Source organism: Triticum dicoccoides, chromosome 2A (assembly GCF_002162155.2).
Source record: "Triticum dicoccoides isolate Atlit2015 ecotype Zavitan chromosome 2A, WEW_v2.0, whole genome shotgun sequence".
Classification (NCBI taxonomy): Eukaryota; Viridiplantae; Streptophyta; class Magnoliopsida; order Poales; family Poaceae; genus Triticum; species Triticum dicoccoides.
In genome coordinates, this window is record NC_041382.1 from 451572012 (window position 1) to 451591440 (window position 19429).

The 19429-nt window shown below is 44.3% G+C and overlaps 1 protein-coding gene across 1 annotated transcript in view; it reads left to right on the forward strand.

Annotated features, from left to right (window-relative positions):
- The first annotated feature begins 2391 nt into the window (after positions 1-2391).
- LOC119354864 (protein MICRORCHIDIA 7-like) overlaps positions 2392-19429 on the forward strand; it is an 18817-nt gene continuing 1779 nt past the window's right edge. Inside the window, exons 1-17 of the mRNA XM_037621615.1 lie at positions 2392-2798; positions 3842-3919; positions 4080-4114; positions 4491-4569; positions 5225-5317; positions 5428-5512; positions 6568-6643; positions 6862-6990; positions 7320-7418; positions 7501-7602; positions 8223-8381; positions 8478-8573; positions 8943-8994; positions 9068-9179; positions 9326-9393; positions 17550-17926; positions 18725-18822. Of these exons, the coding sequence (XP_037477512.1) occupies positions 2438-2798; positions 3842-3919; positions 4080-4114; positions 4491-4569; positions 5225-5317; positions 5428-5512; positions 6568-6643; positions 6862-6990; positions 7320-7418; positions 7501-7602; positions 8223-8381; positions 8478-8573; positions 8943-8994; positions 9068-9179; positions 9326-9393; positions 17550-17926; positions 18725-18822 (2099 nt within the window). The 5' untranslated portion in view covers positions 2392-2437. The remainder of the gene's footprint in view (positions 2799-3841; positions 3920-4079; positions 4115-4490; positions 4570-5224; positions 5318-5427; positions 5513-6567; positions 6644-6861; positions 6991-7319; positions 7419-7500; positions 7603-8222; positions 8382-8477; positions 8574-8942; positions 8995-9067; positions 9180-9325; positions 9394-17549; positions 17927-18724; positions 18823-19429) is intronic.

The following is a 19429-nucleotide window of genomic DNA, read 5'->3' on the forward strand; positions in this document are numbered from 1 at the left end:
AACGGAGCCACGTCAGCCCGCCGGAGTTCTGGCCGGCGGCGACCGATAACGCGGCGGCGACTCGCCGGACTTGCGCTACAAGCGGCGTTTGGTCGCGCGAAGACCACCGGGGCGTAGCCCGTCGTCGTCCGCATCCAGGGGAGCTGGTGGGGGCTGCGGGGGCGCCGGAGCTCACCGGAGCAAAGCTCACGGCGGCGGCCGGAGTTCGGGATAGCGCGGGCGTGGGGCTGCAGCTCGCGTTCGAGTGAACGGAGGGCACAGGCGGTAGCTACGAGGCAGCAGGAGCACATCGAGCTACTACGCGAGGCGGAGGTGCTCGGGGGCACGGAGCTCGCCGGCCATGGCGGACGGCGGCTTCGGGCGCTCGCGGGGCAGCGGCTACGGGGCACGCGCGAGAGAGAGAGGTGAGGGGAAAGGAAGAGGGGCTCACGGCGGACTCGCAGAGCAGGCCGGTGTGCTCGGGGACGTCCTGCGTCCGGCGAATCGACGGCGATGGCGGCGAGGTCGATCTCCGGCGTCGGTGGTGAAGAAGACAACAGCGTCGGCGATGGAGCGCGTCCGGAGGTGCGTGGCTTGACGAGGAGGTAGAGGGGGTCGTGGCGGAGCTGGGAAGCATGTCAGGGAGGCGAGGGGAGGCCGGTGGCCATGGCAACGGCGAGCGATGGCGGCGGCTGCGCTCGGGTGCGCTCGGGGAAGAGAGAACCAGGGAGGAGGGAGAGCGAGAGGGAGGGGAAAAGGACCGGGGCGGCTGCGTGGCGACGATCCGGACCATCCAGAGCGGCGAGGGGGAGGACAGGCAGGCAGGGAGGGAGGAGGCGTGGCGCGGTGGCGCGCGCGCCGGGCACGCTCCGTTCCCCTGTCGGGAAGGAAGACGACAGAGGAGGGGAGCCAGGTGGGCTGGGCCACCTGCTGGCTGGGCCGGCCTGCTGCGGCTGGGCTGCACAGGGGAAGCCCCAGGTAAGCCCCTCCTTCTTTTATTTCTGTTTTTCTATTTTTTTCTGACATTTGTTTGATTTAATAAAATACTAAATCAATTTATTTGCTTATGCCAATTTTTGTAGGGGCTAATGGTATTATTTCAGAGCTCCTTTATAATTGGCATAATTTTTGGACCATATTTCATATATATAGAAATATATTTCCAATGCAAATATTTATCGAATTAATCCAAATGGCCAAAATAAATATCCATGAGCTCCTAAAAATATTGTATTGATTTTTATCTCTGTCCAATATTTTCAGAGAGCAACATGAGCATTTTCTTGGACCCTTTTGGGAGAAATTTTTATTTGGGTCATTTTCAAAAATGATTCTGAGGGTTCCACCAATCCTCATTTCAAATTTAAATGAAATTTAAACATGATGCACAAATGACTAGCTAGTCTGGGTCATACCAGACTAGGGATGTGACAACTGACAAGATTAATAATACATGACATGCATAATGTGAAAATTATATCATTGAAAACTCCTTTCACATACGAATTTGACAATGTACTTTGTGTAAGTTGCATGTCATATATTATTGCTCTAATATTTGGTCAAAGCTAGCCTTAAAAAACGTATTAGGCCCTATATAGATGGAAGGAGGGAGTATGATATTGCAAATGCATGTTCATATAAAAAATATTAGTCAAAATCATATATTTAAGGACATGTATAAATGAAGACATTTATGGTAGTGCATCTAAAATCCAGCCACACAAATGCACAGATCATTCCGCGGTTATGTTTACATATGCAACCAGTAGATTTTTTTTAAATGCCCGTGGCTGCTAGTGTTTGCTGTAGTGGAGAAGTATCGGACGTCCGAGCGGCGTACAGGGGCTGTAGTCTGTAGATGCTTCGACAATTCCGTGCGTGTGGCCACCTGGGAACGACACGGATGAAACAGTAAGGGCATCTCCAACAAATTGTATGTTAGTTTTATTGGTAAAATGTTCATGACATCAACCAATAAGCTATCATACAACTATTTCAATGGGTTGTATGTAAGCTATTCAATAGATGATGAGACAATAAATATGATTGCTCTCTATTTCATTTTGGAGCCTGTGCAATTGTTGTTGGTTAATCTACATACAACTTTGCTCTCTCTTCACATTTAATACATGCCACATCATTACTATATTCTAGATGACAAATTTACCGACACCTATTTCATAACTGTTGGGAGATGCCCAAAGGAGAACGGAACGTAGCGGTTTCAGGGCTACATTTACCACACTGGCATATCGCTCTTAAATCCACCTGCAAAAGTTGGGCGCGTCTACCGCCACTGACGGGTGGCCTCCACCAAGGTGGTCATCATGGGGGCACAGGTCAGCGTTGCACTATAAAACCCCTCGGCGATGTAAAGGGCAAAACAATTAATTCGAGAAATCAGGAAAGAGGCCCCGATTCACGGACCGGCCCCCTCCACCTTTCTGTTTCGCTCATGAACCCCCGGGTGGTGAAAACCGAGGCGGCCGACGAGCGCCTCACGCCGCCGGCGACTGGCGCCGGCGGCGGCGGACCGCGCGCCCCGGTTCAGTTCATAGAGCTCAGCAGCAGCGACTCCGACTCTGACGGCGGCGTCAGCGGCAGCGCAAAGAGGTCCCACAGCGCGGCAGGGGACAGCGCCGCGGGGAAGCGGGCTAGGGTTTCCGCGGGGCCCGTGGTCGGCGTGGACGTGCCACCAGGCTTCCTCGATCCGCTACCGGCGCCTCCACAGCCGTCGAGGGGCACGACGAAGCAGTTCTGGAAGGCCGGGGACTACGACGGGAATCCGGCTGGGGGTGCGGAGCCGCCGCCATCTGGTATTATTTCATCTTCTTACGATTCGTGTGAAGCCACTGCCTCTTCTCATTGCTTTATTTGCATGCGGTGTTCCCGTCAGACATGGCTAATTGGATGCAAGAGCGAATGTTTCTTCTGTTCCCCCTTTTTCTTGTTAATCTTTACACGCGCTGAAGGTCGATCGGTGCACGAATGCTTTAAGAATCTGAGCGGTTTGGTTCTTTACTGAGGAATCTCATGCGATCTGACATTTGAGATTATTACAACAAATGATGTGCGAATAGAATGGAGAGCATTTATTTAGAAATATCACAAATAAACCCTACCCATATGAACGCCGGACCGGTCATCATTACCAAAACATACGATTCCGGGTTTGCATTGTGGGGTGAATCCCTGTAAGAATGGGATCAACTTCGACCAAACCGAGACTACACTTAGCATAGAAAATGTTTTTGATGCCCCAGTCCATGATTTCATTGTAAACTATTTCCGTCTACTGCCAGGGCATTTTGGCCAGCGTATGTTTATACTACTGTACATCTGCATAGTTTTGTGCTGATACTTCTCAAAACAACCTTATGAATATGTGAAGTAATAAAATACAATATACTCCTAATTGTGTGGACTGAAGGGGAGCCTTGGCGCAGTGGTAAAGCTGCTGCCTTGTGACCATGAGGTCACGGGTTCAAGTCCTGGAAACAGCCTCTTGCAGAAATGTAGGGAAAGGCTGCGTACAATAGACCCAAAGTGGTCGGACCCTTCCCCAGACCCTGCGCAAGCGGGAGCTACATGCACTGGGGCTGCCCCTTTATACTCCTAATTGTGTGGACTGTAAACATTCTCATTTCATTCAATGTCCTGGCTTTTTTCATGGATTTATCTGATGGAAGATAGCAGCTCAATTGGCATATTTGCTATTATCTTAGAAACTTATGTGTTTCAATAGGGATGAGCCTTGTTGAATGGACGGAAAGAATTTCTTGGGAACTTGTTAGCTTTTTATCCTCACCACTAAAAATAGTAACTCTTGTTTTTTTGTATTCTCAACTACTTATTTCAGCATCTGGATTGGAACATGTCCGCGTACATCCTAAATTTTTGCACTCAAATGCAACAAGCCACAAGTGGGCTCTAGGGGGTATGGTCTTCATCTTCGTTTCACCTTGTTTCTGTCTTTCTTGTTTCCTCACACAAACACTTAAGAAAACACAACAATCAGCAATGCATTGTTTGTTCACATCACCCTTCAATCTTTGATCATGTCAGTTGGCTAATATATACTTTGATCAATGTTACAGCTTTGGCTGAGCTTCTGGACAACTCACTCGATGAAGTAAGCTAAAGAAGATATAAGGCCTCCTTTGGTTCATAGGAATATTGTAGGAATTGCAAAGGATAGGAACTTTGTAGGAAAAATTCCTTTGAAGCCCTTCAGTTTAAAGGAATGGATTCCTATTCCTACGTATATAGGAATCAATCCTTCACATTTCAAAGGGAAAAAAACATTAGCCTAGACTCAATGGAAAAAAATCCTATCCTATGCATCAAATGACATCTCTTTCTCTATAGGATTTGAGATGCATGTCATCTCACTTCCTATGATTTTCCTATTCCTATATTATTCCTATCCTATGAACCAAAGGAGGCCTAAGTTGTTCTAGTTTGTAGAATCAAATCCTTGCCTGTTTACTGATTGGCTTCCTTTTTAGGTTAGAAATGGAGCTACGTTTGTGAACATTGACATGTTGGAGAATAGTAAAGACAAAACAAGAATGCTCCTTGTTGAAGGTGCGATTTCTGTCCTCTTTATTTATATACTGATGACGACATATACTCCGTTCTTGTTATTTGACTAGAAAACATATTGAAAATAAGAATATCTTTACCTGGATCAAGTTACCAAAAGAAACATCTCCCGCTGGACTCATGATAGACCTAAACATGAACTTATACGGCTGATTACCACCAGTTTAAACTAAAGCAAACTGCATCACCGTCCTAACAATTGTTATTGTCTCACTTAAGTACATAAGCTTTTTTTACTTCACCTCGACAGATCCGAGATCCCTAAAATTATTTTCTTGTATTTACATAGCATGTTAAATGGAGTATAAGTATACAACACTCTAGTATAGGATGCCATATCCCGTATGCCATATAAAACACATGGTATTTTGTCTTACCAATTATTTGACGGATGAGCCAAATTTAGTTTAGAGAACCTTACAAAATAAAACCTAATGGATAAAATAGTCCGACTAACCTTACAAGTTTATAAGCCCCTTATTCGATCAGCTCCTGAATACGATCCAATTCAATGTTATTTCAAATTCAAGTGCAATACCTTGTTAGGATAACAGGTTTAGATGGAAAATACAAATGGAGCAACAGTGACATAATTTTGTATATTTATTTATGTTAGTTTTTTTAACTTATTGCCTAGATAATGGTGGTGGAATGGACCCAGATAAAATGCGTCAGTGCATGTCCTTGGGTTATTCGGCCAAGAGCCAAGTTGCAAATACCATTGGACAATGTAAGTTGGAAGAGTAAATTACCTGAACACCTGCAGTTGATGCATTGAAATGTTTTAGTATGCAGGTCAAACTATGAAGCTTTTCATTTCCTTGCTTTGCTGCCTTGCAGATGGAAATGGTTTCAAGACAAGTACAATGAGACTTGGTGCTGATGTTCTGGTCTTTTCCCGTAGCCGTGGAAAAGAAGGCAAAAGGTTGTCGCAACATATTGCCCATCCCTGTAGGCTGTAGCAACTTGATCTAGATGATGGTTTTTACCATGAATATTGTCTAGCCTTACCAAACTATCTAAACAACATTTGTTTAGTAAATCAAATCAAATCAAATCAGTTCAGTTTAGACTTGGTGCTGATGTTCTGGTTTTTACCATGAATATTGTGTAGCCTTACAAATCAAACCAGTTCAGTTTAGATACCAGATAAAAATTGATATCTCCTGGTATAATGTATAGAGTATAGAGGTAGCATATAAATCAAATTTACCTGCAATGTCTTCCTTGTCGTGTTATTCCCTCATCATTCAAAGTGAGTGTTTAGTACATCGACTACTTCTATAATTTGTATTGCCAACATATTATGATGCGTATGTTGAGATGGATGTGTGGCCACACGAGGAAGGATCGAGTCCGGAATGATGATATACGAGATAGAGTTGGGGTAGCACCAATTGACGAGAAGCTTGTCCAACATCGTCTGAGATGGTTTGGGCATATTCAGCGCAGGCCTCCAGAAGCTCCAGTGCATAGCGGACGGCTAAAGCGTGCGGAGAATGTCAAGAGAGGGCGGGGTACACCGAATTTGACATGGGAGGAGTCCGTTAAGAGAGACCTGAAGGATTGGAGTATCACCAAAGAGCTAGCTATGGACAGGGGTGCGTGGAAGCTTGCTATCCATGTGCCAGAGCCATGAGTTGGTTGCGAGATCTTATGGGTTTCACCTCTAGCCTACCCCAACTTGTTTGGGACTAAAGGCTTTGTTGTTGTTGTTGTTTAAATATTGAAAGGTAAAATAAGACATTGCTTGGAGGAAAGAATGGAGTAGTTTGTAGCAGCACATAGTATTGTGGGAGGAGGTACCTTGTGTTTTTACTAGTTGTGATTCTCATAATGTACTATGTGACCATCGCAATTTAGTTTTTATTTTCAGTTACATAGTTATATGAGCTGCATGTGGACTTTCTATTTCTACACATTTTGAGTTTTTTTTCCTTACCAAGAAACTGAGATCTATTGTTTTCGATTTGCATGAAGGCCTACACAAAGCATTGGCATGCTATCTTATACCTTTTTGAGGAGCACTGGTAAAGAGGATATTGTTGTTCCAATGGTAGGATCATTGCTCTGTCAAAATTGGTAGTCTCAATTTCTAATATACTGTATCATGTACATTTTTACTGTAATTTTTGCAAATGCTTATTTGAAAAAAAAAGAATGAATTATGTTTGTTCATTGCAGTTTATATGAAGATTAAGTTGCTGGAAATCTATTATGTGAAGTGTTTAATATTTTAATTCTAGAATTTCCAATGTTCGTGAAACTTTGCAGATTGATTATGAAAAAAATGGACTGAATTGGACAAGAAAGCTGCGGAGTACATTTGCTGATTGGAATACAAGCCTACAGACTATCATTACATGGTCGCCTTATGGAACTGAAGCAGAACTACTTGAACAGGTATAGCTTATGCTGCATCACTTATGCATTGTGAGTTTGTGACTTGTGAGTTGTGACCTGTGACACAACGAAGATACCCTTTATTTCATGATTAATGTTGCAAAACCAAAAATCGTCAAATATCTGGCAGCTTAAAATCGAAAACTCTTGATATGATTGCTGACAAGAAAAATATTGTAAATTTGGTACTATGTGTGACATGGAGTTGTATATATGTTTTGTTTTCTATCTAATTTAGATTTAGAAATGAAGAATTTACAGCATGTCATATTTTTGCAAGGACAATAAGATTATCTCGTGTTAAAAGTTGCTGTACACTACATTTGCAGTTTAGTTCTATAAAGGAACAGGGGACTCGAGTTATCATTTACAATCTTTGGGAAGATGACCAAGGAGATTTGGAACTCGACTTTGATGCTGATGTAAATGTAAGTTTGAATAGCTGACGCTGTGCCACCATATTTTGGTTTATCAGCAAACTTGGTTTCTAACGATGTTTGAGGGGGACAGGATATTCAACTCAGAGGTGGTAACCGTGATGAGAAAAATATCGAGATGGCTAAGCGGTTTCCTAACTCCAAGCATTTCCTTACATATAGGCATTCATTGAGGGTAAGTTCACAATAATGTGTTGGGATTGACTTATGGTCGATACGAGAAAAATATCGAGATGGCCAAGCGGTTTCCTAACTCCAAGCATTTCCTTACATATAGGCATTCATTGAGGGTAAGTTCACAATAATGTGTTGGGATTGACTTATGGTCGATACTCGACATTGTTCTTAAAATGTTAGTCTAATCAATAATCATGAGAACTTTGGTATTAGGCCATTATATTGTCTCCATTTTTAGATTGACCAATATCTTATTTGCATTGGAACGTTTGCGACCACGGGGCCGGACGTCATTGATGCAGCGACAAAAATGATAACTGCTGCTTGCTAAAAAAACTGAATAGTAATAGCTGAATCTTTTATGTCTCACCTGGATTTCTTATAAACTGCGTGAGCCTGCTGAGCTGTTGATGTGTGTGATTTTTGTCAAGAGTACCTAATGCTTGTAGTTGTATATAGGTTCATTTGCAACATTGAAATTGTTCTTTTGTTTTAGAAACTAGAATCTGTGTCTCTGTGCCACATTATTTTGATTATGTTTCTATTTTTTTGGTCCTAGTTTGCACTATCGCTGCTAGACGTGTTGCTGAGGATGACTTGTGTAATCTCCCTTTGCAGAGTTATGCATCTATTTTGTATCTCCGACTTTCGGATGCTTTCCAAATTTTTTTACGTGGAAAAGAGATTGAGCACCATAATATTGTGACTGACATGATGCTGAAGAAAGAGGTTACATACAGGCCGGTTGCAACTAATGGACTTCCAAAAGATTCAAATGTAGAAAACTATAACCTCTTCTTCTTGACCTTTTCCTGAATCCTGATGACATATCAGTAGCTCATTACTCACCAAATTTGATCTTCTGTGTCTCAGATGGTAGCTGATGTGACGATTGGCTTTGTTAAGGATGCAAAATTCCATATTGACGTCCAAGGATTTAATGTATATCACAGGAACCGTCTGATAAAGGTTCTTTCTATGCATACCCTTTTTCTTGGTTGTGAGGTTTCAGTCCATTTCTTCCTAATCTAGCTATTATAATTATTGCTTTCTCAGACTACTAGTGTATTTTGTCACACATTGATCATTGGTGGGTCCTGCAGATCATGCTTTTAAGCTTGATTAGTTATGAATATTTTGTACACGTCTACTTAGCAGATGATGTTTATTTGTTGGTGTTGATACTATTAGTCTGTTCACTTCCAGTTATACTAGCAATTGAATGATCTTAGGAAATATCATTGACCTTTATGAATGAAGTAGGAAGTATTCTCGTTCTCTATTTTATATCGCTTGATTGTTTTATTATCACATTAAGATTTTATTTGTTCCTTCTAGCCTTTCTGGAGAGTGTGGACTGCTGCGGGAAGTGGTGGGCGTGGTGTTATAGGTAGGTCACTCTGGTATGTTGTTATCACTTTAATTTTATTAGCGGCTGGAGAAGTAATCAATTTAATCTGCAGGTGTACTTGAGGCTAACTTCATAGAGCCAGCTCATGATAAGCAGGACTTTGAGCGCACAACTCTTCTAGCAAGACTTGAAGCACGATTAATTCAAATGCAGAAGGATTACTGGTTCGTTTTATTATCATTCTCTTTGATTTGTCACTTGGCACACCAGTATACAGAGGCAGTTATATTCTGGCTATTATTGTGGCTTATATCAATTAGCAGAAGTATGGTTTCAATTTGCACTCATCACACCCTTCTCTCTCTCATAGGTCAGGAAATGCTCATCGGATTGGTTATGTTGGAGCTCGCTCTTTCAGAAGTCCTGAAACAGGAAGAGGTAATTGAATGATCGGCGTTTCATCTGTTTGATTTTTTCTGTGACTCGTTAACATTTTTTTAGTATACTAGCATATGGGCTACTTCAGAATTTCTTATATTTACCATCAAGAGTTCTTAAAATATCAAGTACTGTAAGACTTGTGGTTCTGTGGTATTCCCTTTGTCCGTCTTTTTAAAGTATGCACTGTCCATTTTTAAAACAGTAGCTAATTGCCCGTGCGTTGCAACGGGGGTGTTTCAACACCAATCATGCCTGACATATAACTTACATCCACCATATTCTAGATTTTGGTAAGATTTGATTTGATTTGAGTATGGGTACATGAAGGCAAGGAAAGTTTTTTATTTAGTTGAGATTTTGTAAAATTTGGTTTGGGTATGGGTAGGGGAAGGCAAGGGAAGTTTTGATTTAGTTGAGGTTTTGGTAAGATTTGATTTGATTTAGTTAATGCAAGACATGGCGTTGGTAGATTTGATTGAGTTAATGCAGGACATGGTTTCCAGTAGGACAAGGAAATTTAAGTTCTGATTTGGTTTAGATAATCCCAAACCAGGGTGGGCCGGTGGGGGGAGGGGGGACGTGGAGAGGAAAAAACCAAGGTAGGGGAACGGGGGAGGAGGTGAGGGAAACATACCAACTCCCTTTAATAGTAGAGATTAACTACTGATATGCACACAAGTATTTAGATTTCTCATGCGCAAATGTCATCTAAAAAATTCATTTATCTCGGTTACATGAAAAATAGATCATTCTATACATAGATATTGAATCGAGCGAACCTGACAAGTGTGCAATCCAATTATGTAAATTATGATTTTTTTTTCTGCTTTGTTCCTATTGCTCTCTCTAAGTAAACTAATGTTGATTTTTCTACTAATGATAATGAAACGGGATTTACAAAAGTAAGGAGGAGCTTCGTGCTGCAGCGTGCAAAATGTTTGAATTGACGTACCTAGATAGCTCACTTAATGATGTACGAAAACTGCGTTCGCCATTTATATACTTTGTACTCCTTCCAGCAAGACACATTGACTACTTAGTTTCTGCACACAATTCACCAATCTTGAATGGTGACATTTTGCATTGTCAAGATTAAGGCCCTGTTCGGAATCTCTCCACTCCGCAGAGTTGGTGGAGCTTGGTTTTGGCAGCTCCGGCAAAGTGAGCTGAAGTTTGGTCCGCTCCGGGAGCGGAGTTAGAGGAGCGGAGAGGAACCGAACACTCCCTAAAGAACAAAGTATTTTAGAAAGACAACACAATGTTCTTTTAGGGAACTGTGTTAACTGGATGAGCTTGTGCTTTCATTAGATCTGATAAAAGAAGTCTTAAGTTATATGGTTAAATTCGACGCAATGTTGCAAATCTGATGGTTGAAATGGTTGTGGTTTACAAAGAAAATTGCAGTGAAGGTACACGGACTTGGCGCGTGGATGCACAGTAGTCCACGAACTTGACTTGTGTGTTCATTTTGCAAACAAAGACCAAGATTTACTAAAATCACATAAAAAACCTGTTCTGTGGGAGTCGTTGCTGACGAGGTGGTGGGAGGAGGTGATTGAGATCTCGGATGGGAAGGAGCACTCGCGGAGGACTCGGTAGGGCGAGGTTGGGCCTCCGCCCTACCTTGATTTGGCGAAGAATTTTTTATACTAGTGAGCATCGCTGTGTACGCATCATGCATCCCGCTGAATGGCTGCGAAAAGAGGAAGAAAAAGGCATCATTGTGCATCCTATGGACCGAACGGATGAGGCATCGATTGACCTAGGCATGCTATCTTGGGCCTGGTCATGCTACTTGCCTAGTCATCATTCGCTAGTTGACCGAACGGAAGAGGCTTCGATCGGCCGGCGGTGATAGCAGCCTATGGACCGAAACGGAGAGGCATCTAGCGCAGCTACCACGCACACCACTCGAGCGAGCACCCCTAAAAAACACTCGAGCGAGCGACCAACCCTAGCGCTAGTGGCTACTTCACGCGGCGGGTAGGTGGACAACGGGAGCAGCGGAAGCTAGACAGGGCTTAGCCGTGGGCATAGGCACGGCCGCAGGTGAGCAGCGGCGGCGTTGCTGGTGTTCGTTACCGGGTGGTTGCCGGTGAAGGATCCGCCCCTACTTAAAAATTTCCCGTCCTCCGCCACTGGGAAGGAGAGCGGGTCGTCATAGCGTGCCATTAGTCTAGTGCGTCCACAAAGAGTCCCTTCTTGTTGTGGCCACACCTAATGAAGTTGTCGGCAGTGCAGGAGCCGTCACCGCAGGCCACCTCATAAAACTAGGTCCAGGTACTGCTGAGGCAGGGGCAGTGTCTGAGGTTGTGGCTGCGCAGGCAGTTGCAGGTAACATTGGAGAAGAGGAAGAGGTCATAGACTGGGTCGAATTGGTTGTACCAGTCGTCGCTGGGCTGGCAATTCAGCCAGGTGACTTCACTGCCAGTGTTGAGCACCATGTGGGGCTACCACATGTGATGGCCCATGTGGAGCTACCACATGTGATGACTCACAGCGTCACTGCCTGATCCGGATATCACGGGGCTTGTATCTCCTTTGTGGGAGCCTTGTCGGCATGAGTTCGGCTTCTGTGAGCCTGTTTGCGGCTAGCACCTCGCGCGCGGGACACGGAGTGGAGCTGCAGGGTGAGGTCACTCTCTTGTCCTGCTCTTCAGCTGCTCAAATACCTCGAGGTAAACAAGCAGGTTTAGGAACAGAGAAGAGGATCGGGGAAAACATAGAGACCTAATTTCAAAATGGTGCTGAGTTGGTTTGACTTCATCACATGTCGCGCACGTGACTGATTTGCCAGCGTGTGTCGGCATGTAGGCATGATTAGCCCGAAGTGCCTTTGTTTGGACTAAAATAAACCTGTGAGCCAAGTTCATGGACGCTACAGGTTACCTGCTTAAAACTTGGTACATGGTGAATGAAATGAACTGTGGATATATCATATATGTCCATAGTGCATCTCATGTTGCCTCTGGCCTTTTGTGCCTCAAGATGGTTGCTGTTTGCCCCAGAGCATCCAGGACTGGACACGGCAACACATTATACGTAAATTTTAATCTCACTTTACACATGAAGGTATTCATTTTAGTGAAAATTGCACTTGAACTTATCAAACTATCATGACTTTCCGACTTGGCTCCCTCGACTGGTTTCTCCGCGGCCATGGTCCCTAAACTATCAATTGCACTTGATGCTTAGATGAATATTGACAACTCCCTCTACACTTACATTCTCTGCAGGCGCATATCTCATTGAGAATAACTTTATCACCTAACTAACTGATAGTGTTAATCAGCTATGACCCACATGACATTAATTTACAAAATCATTGATCTTAGATTTTTTTTTGCATGCAATTAGCTTCGCAGAGGAAGGGGAGCCTTGGCGCAGTGGTAAAGCTGCTGCCTTGTGACCATGAGGTCATGGGTTCAAGTCCTGGAAACAGCCTCTTACAGAAATGTAGGGAAAGGCTGCGTACTATAGACCCAAAGTGGTCGGACCCTTCCCTGGACCCTGCGCAAGCGGGAGCTACATGCACCAGGTTGCCCTTTTTTAATTAGCTTCGCAGAGACAAAATTAAGATGAGTTAACCTAAATTAGCATGCACTTAGCATCACAATTATAGCCATTATTTAAGGTTGTAAAGCTTCATTGCAAGAGAGATGAGATGCTTTTTGAGGGAAGAGAGATGAGATGCTTGATGTGTGGGAGGGAGGATATTCGAGAACCAAAAATCAGTGATTCTTTCTTGAAATTAATGTCCCAAGTTGTATTTTGAAGAGCATGTTGATGCCCAAACCTACAGCTTTTAAAGGACCAGGTCCAGAGGGAGTATATCGAGAGTAAAAAAATGTGTTGAAAAACATCAGCGTACATCTCAACATCCAGATGAGAGAAACCGAGGCATCAACGACTCGGCATCCACCTCAGCTAAGTCTGTTAGTCTGATGGTGGAAAGTAGCCAAGTGAGGAAGTCGTGATAGTTGGTGGACCCTGGTGGCAGAGAAACCAGTGGAGGGAGTCAAGTAAGAAAGCCGTGATAGTATGGGGAGTCACGTGCAATTTTCTCTTATTTTAAGGAAACATCATGTTCATTTTGGGTGCATTAGCGTTTTTCTTTTAAAAAGCTGTAGTAGGGAAGTTCCCTAAAAAAACTGTAGTAGGGAAGTAGTTGCAGATAGCTGATACAAGGTCCCTGCCATCTGTTTTCGTAACCAATGGCATCTGCTTCTTTTGGCTTTGCTGCAGGATCAATTTTGTTTGTTTAATTTTCACATTTTTGTTCCATTTGAGGTGCGTATGCGTAGTTTCTGTCACTGGTAATTCTCAAATAGGAGTAGCTTCTTTTGGATCAGGGGCACGTTTTAAAAAATGAGGTTATAGAATAGACTGGCTGAAGTTAAACATCCAAAAGTAACTTTTTTCCTATAGAAATATATAGGTTTGGACAGTGGAGTACCTCTACCAGCTTTAAGATAGGCCACATCACACAGTCGCCCTCTTTTTCTTAGAACCAGAACCAGGGCCCTTTTCCTGGTTCCTCCGGCTCTAGTGTGGGGGTAGCGTCAGAAGTGCCACGCTGGCCTTGGTCTTGGCAAAAACAGCGCATAGCTTTTGCTCATGCTATTAGCAAAGCAGAAGATGACCTAGTGCAATACTCACACAAACTGAATTTTACAGAGACTCATTTGCCTAAATTGTTAGTTCCTATTGTCAGTTAAATCCCAAATATCTGTCTGGTTTCTGACTGCCCTTGTAGATGAGAAACCTCTAACTCTAGCACTAGGGGTTAGGGGTTTGTGGCAATCTGTATAGTAGCAATGTCAATGAGTTTACAGTTCCAAATGGGTTCAACGAGGCTGAGAATTTTAATCACAGAAGGATATTGTACTACCATTATAGACCTATTAGAGCAGGCCTTCTGTCTCAATAAAGGAATTTGTTCCTAGCCATAGCATACAAATGTACTATTCTGAACTACATGATGAAAAGCTCTAATTATTTGGAGATATGTCACCTCAACATTAAAAAAATACTCCCTGACAAAGTTCGAAAGCTCAAAGCAGACTTCAAAACCTTTGAATGGTTGATCTTTGTCACTTTTTTACATTTTGAATGAATTCTTGTGATCTCGTCTTCTTATTGTAATTTGAATGTGTTTGCACATGTATAACTGATTACTAATTTCACTGCCCAAGATATACGATTAAAAGAATTTAATTCGTTCAGGGAACAAGCAATAAAAAATCTCAACTTTTACCACTGTTATAATTTTTTATTTAGACCCGGCATGTTAATCTGATACAAATGATCTCTTTGTGAAGTATGTTTTCATAATGACACCAAAATTATTTTTCAGGTAACTATTACCACATCTTCCTCACTAGCCATAATATCTCTCTGTTCAGCATACCCAAGGATTACGAGTCGACGAGTCGTTCCGAGGTTGAGACTCAGAGACTAATCGGACTAGTCTTAGACTAGTGCTGGACTAGTCGACATAGTACTGTAGTACTCAACTACTAATAGATAGTAGCAGTATGGAGTAGTATGTAGTAAACTGTACAGCACATTACAGGCCAGCAGTGGTAGCCAACACTAGTCAGGCCCAGCCCAGCCCAGCGCCACACAGCACGCCCCCACCAGCTGGCCCATTTGGGCCCAAGTGGCTAGCCTATACTTAACTCACGTCCCAGCCACTGGAACCCTAAGATCCCAATCGATCCCAACTCAGCCGTCAGTGCCAACATGCACGGGAGCACGTGCGCGTGCCCCGCGCCTCCGGCCGCTTCCGCCGGCGAGCCTCCTCCCTTCCTCTCCTCTCTCTCTCTCCCTCCCTCTCTCTCTCTCTCTCTCTCTTCCTTCTCTCTCGTCTCAGGGCCGCGCTAGGGCCGCGCTCGCCTACGGGTCATGGCCACGGCCGCCGCCCGAGCACGAGCTCCAGCCGGCGGCCGCGCCTGGCTGCGACGTCCGCCGTCCCGGCGATGAGTGGCGGCGGCCTCGTCCAGCAAGCTCATTTATACCTCCAAAATTTTGAGTCGCTTGACTCGATTTGGTCGACTAGCCCAGACTAGTCGTCGACTAGTCCATCCACGGCTCAACTCGGTCTGCTAGTCTACACGAGAAATGCAGTCGACACTCACTTTGCGACTCGTCGACTAGTCGAGCGACTAGTCTAGACTAGTCGTTCAACTCGTAATCGTTGAGCATACCTAGAAGGCGAGTGCTAGGTGCCGGCCGACTGGCGCCAGCCTCGATCGGTCAGCTCCCCATCGTCAGATTGAACCAACGGCAGCCACCAGATATGCATCTCTTTCCCGCATGGGTCAATTCTCTCTTCTCATCGTTCTCTCCCATGCGTGTTCGACCCAGAAGAAAAGGGAGATAGAGGCCAGCATGCAACCCGCAGCCGCCACCAGCTTTGCGTCTCTGCCCACAGCTGCGCTGCCGCAGCACCCTCACCATGCTCAGCACCGTTGCCCCCATCAGGCCATCATAGACATCACCATCACAGCACCCCCCGTTTGCCTCCCGCTGGTAGCACTGCTGCAACATCCTGTGTCGCCGGTCATAGCAATTCGTCTAGCCGGTCGCAGCTTGCCGTCGCAGCAGCACAGTTGCGGCCGTATCACTTGCTGCTCCGACCGTCTACGGTTCCAGCACCATCGCTACCGGTTGCAGCACCACGTCCATGCTTGCACCTCCGTCGTGCATCAGTCCCAAGTCTGCACTGCGCCGGTTGCAGCAGCATGGCTCACCTGTTGCAGCTTCCTCCGACGCCGGTCGCAGCACTGCCTGTCATGGTTGTAGCATCCCCGCCGGCCGCCCCCAGTATCCTCAGCATCCTCATCTGCAGTTGTTGCATCCCCGGTGGTGGTCCCAGCATCTCCATCTACCGGTCGATGCATCCTCGACTACCGGTTGCATCATCATCGCCGGTTGGCGGTCCCAACATCCCATCTGCCAGCCGCTGCATCCCTGATTGCCAGTCACAGCGTGCCGCGTTGCCGTCCCGGCACACTGAGGCACCGGTTGCAGCACACCGAGTTGCTGGTCCCAGCACGCGGTGACAGCGGTTGTGGTATGCCGAGGTGTTGATCCCAACACGCGGTGACCATGGTCGTAGCACGTTCAGATGCCAGTCCCAGCATGCGGTGACCGTGGTTGCAGCACGCCGCCTGGTTGCCATCATTGTACATGGCAGCCTCGCAGCAGGTGCTGAGTCTCAGTAGTGGCCATGGCTAGTCGTAGCACCGAGTGTCGCCAAAGGCAGCGGCGCGCTCTTCGCCCCACAGCGGACTCCACGGCCATGACTTGGGAGGTGGAGGCGGATGACCCAATGAGTGTCGATGGTGAAGAGCACCCCCCTGCAGCTCCACTTCTCAGCTCGTCCCTGGCTCCCGCAGCAAAGCCTTGCTTGCCTTCCTTCCCTCACCCTTGCAAATTTAGTGGCCATGGGAAAAGAAGGAAATGACTTATCTTCCTCATCTTCCTGAGCAATCCCATCAAACTACAGGCACCAGGAGAGACCTAGGTGTAGGGAGGCGGTGGCACGCGATGAGCGGCAATGGCTGACTTGCTGGACGGAACCCGCCTCCTCTGATTTGGGTTGCTGGGTTGCTGGTAAACAAAAGAGAGGAGAGAATACAGGGAAGAAGGGTTAGTTCGCGTGCGCTGGACGGAAATTTCTGGAGAGCCTGCTGCGCGTGCGTGGGCCCTGACTGGGACACGTGGCGTCACACGCAGCGACTGGTCTTGCCCTCGGCCCGTCGGCTGATTCTGGACATTTCCCTACCTAGAAGGCACAGATTTTCATTAATACCCGTGAAATCAGACCATACTTGCTCATATTAGATGGAGTGGTAGTAATGCCATCTAATTTGACATGCATGGTCCAATCCATAAATTGTTACTTCAATTTTATCTCAGATAGGCATGCTTGCCAAACAAAGATTGTGAAATGGAGGGAGTATTGTAAGGGGTTTGTGTCAAAGCTATATGTATGATACTGTGCTAGTGTCCAAATCATAGAGTTGGCTGCATTTCTTTAGTGGGCTTGGAGTGACTTTATCATAACTTCAATAGCAATTAAATTATTTTTCTTTTCAGATAACCAGCTATTTTCTTGACCAATATTGCTTTTATTCTTTTATCAGAAAACTCTCCTGAAGGTTCCCCAGGAGCACAACCATCACCAGGTCATTCTGGGAAAGATTATCCAAAACAGCGCAGCGCTGGTAAATCATATTCTGCCTCCAGTAAAAAGAGCGGGAAAACAAGCACACCGTTTAGTTGTCAACAGGCTGAGAAGTCTGCCAGGACTAAGCGATCTGCGGGATCAATACTGCATGGATTACCAGACACAAGTGATGACAGTGATTCTGAGTTTGTGAACACACCGTCATTAAGTTCAAAATCTCATATCCTGAATGCACATAGAAAATATTTCCAGAATGAGAATACTAGTTTGGCAACACCCGCGTCCAATGGAACAACAGAAAAAGAAAGAAGCATAACCAAATCCCAGTTGGCGGTAATTTTTCTTCTCGTGCTGATGTTTCAATTTAGTATTAACGTCTTACTCCCTCCCTTCCAAAATTATTGTCGTGTTTTAGTTTAACGGATGAAGTATTTCACTAGGTTTATATTTATTTATATGTGTAACAGATGACTTTCCTACCCCATCTACACTTCAAATCCTTCCTTCCTACACAATGATGCATGTGGCTTTGAAAAGTGTGCTTCTATTACAATACTTACACCGCTTATCATCTTTAATCCTCTGATCTACTACAGTGTTTCTTTTCAGAATTTCTTTTTGTTTGATTTTGGGACAAGTTGGTTTTCTTTAATATGCATTGAACAGTGAAGTGTCATGAGCTAATAATCTTGGATGGTTCATAATTTTTCTTACTGGACAAATTCATGGTTGACTTAGTATTTCTGCTGTATAGACTGGAAGACAAATCTGCAATGAATGCTAGCTACCCTAATAGAAAACACATTGAACTTCAGGTGGAGTCATTTCAAAGTGAAATGTTTGTGTGAAGGCTATCCTTCAAAATGACATTCTTTACTTGTTTTATAAGTATAACGCACCTGTGTTACCTGCATGCTACAATTCTTTTGTAGTTACTGTTGTATAATGTAATTATATGCTTCTATTTTTCACTTGCCTTTGAAATTACATTTTTTACCTATTTATATATGTAGTGAACATTACTTATCTCCATGTTACATTTTTTGTAGTTATTACTGCTGGATAATGTTAATATATATATATGGATGTTGTTGAAAAGAGATTTTATTATCTAACATGTTTGCTCCCCAGGAACCAAATGCAAGAAGTAACGTTGATGGACATTCCATTGATGATCATGAACCTGTAATCAAGCAATTGAGGGATGAAAATGCATCATTAAAGGAAAGGTAAATATCAGCAGGGCTTGGCTATTTTTCATGTTCTTATCATTATACAGCCAGTAATGCAATAACAGATCCTCGATGTGGACTGGTTGAAAATATTTGAGAATGGATGAAACAAATATCGTGAGAACTGTCATTTTCTTGCATCACTCCATGTTATGCAACTGCTGAGGGATTGAGCCTACCTTCTAGTAAGTAATTTTTTTTAGGGTTTGACTGGCTGAAATGGGTAGCAAGAACAATAATCTGGACTTCAGACTGCTGCATACCAAAATCAAAATACAAGATATCTGAAAATGGATCTGCACTATTTACTTTTTTCTGATGTCGAAACTAGAAGATCAGTGTGATGTTCTAAATTAGTCTTGTGAGACACACTTACAAAATAATTTGAAGGGAAGTGTAAAGTGGTAAGTTTAAGTCCACATGATATGTGATCAATAGAATGATCTGTCCCACGCTGGAACTTTTTAGGTGTAGCATAATGTGACACAGTTCTTGAGGACCAAATAAAGTAACTACAGCCTTAATGCTTGCACTTGCACAAAGTGGGGAAGAAACCCCAAGCGAGTTGGTATGCATGTCCCCGTCACCTGTCCCCTAATTGTGC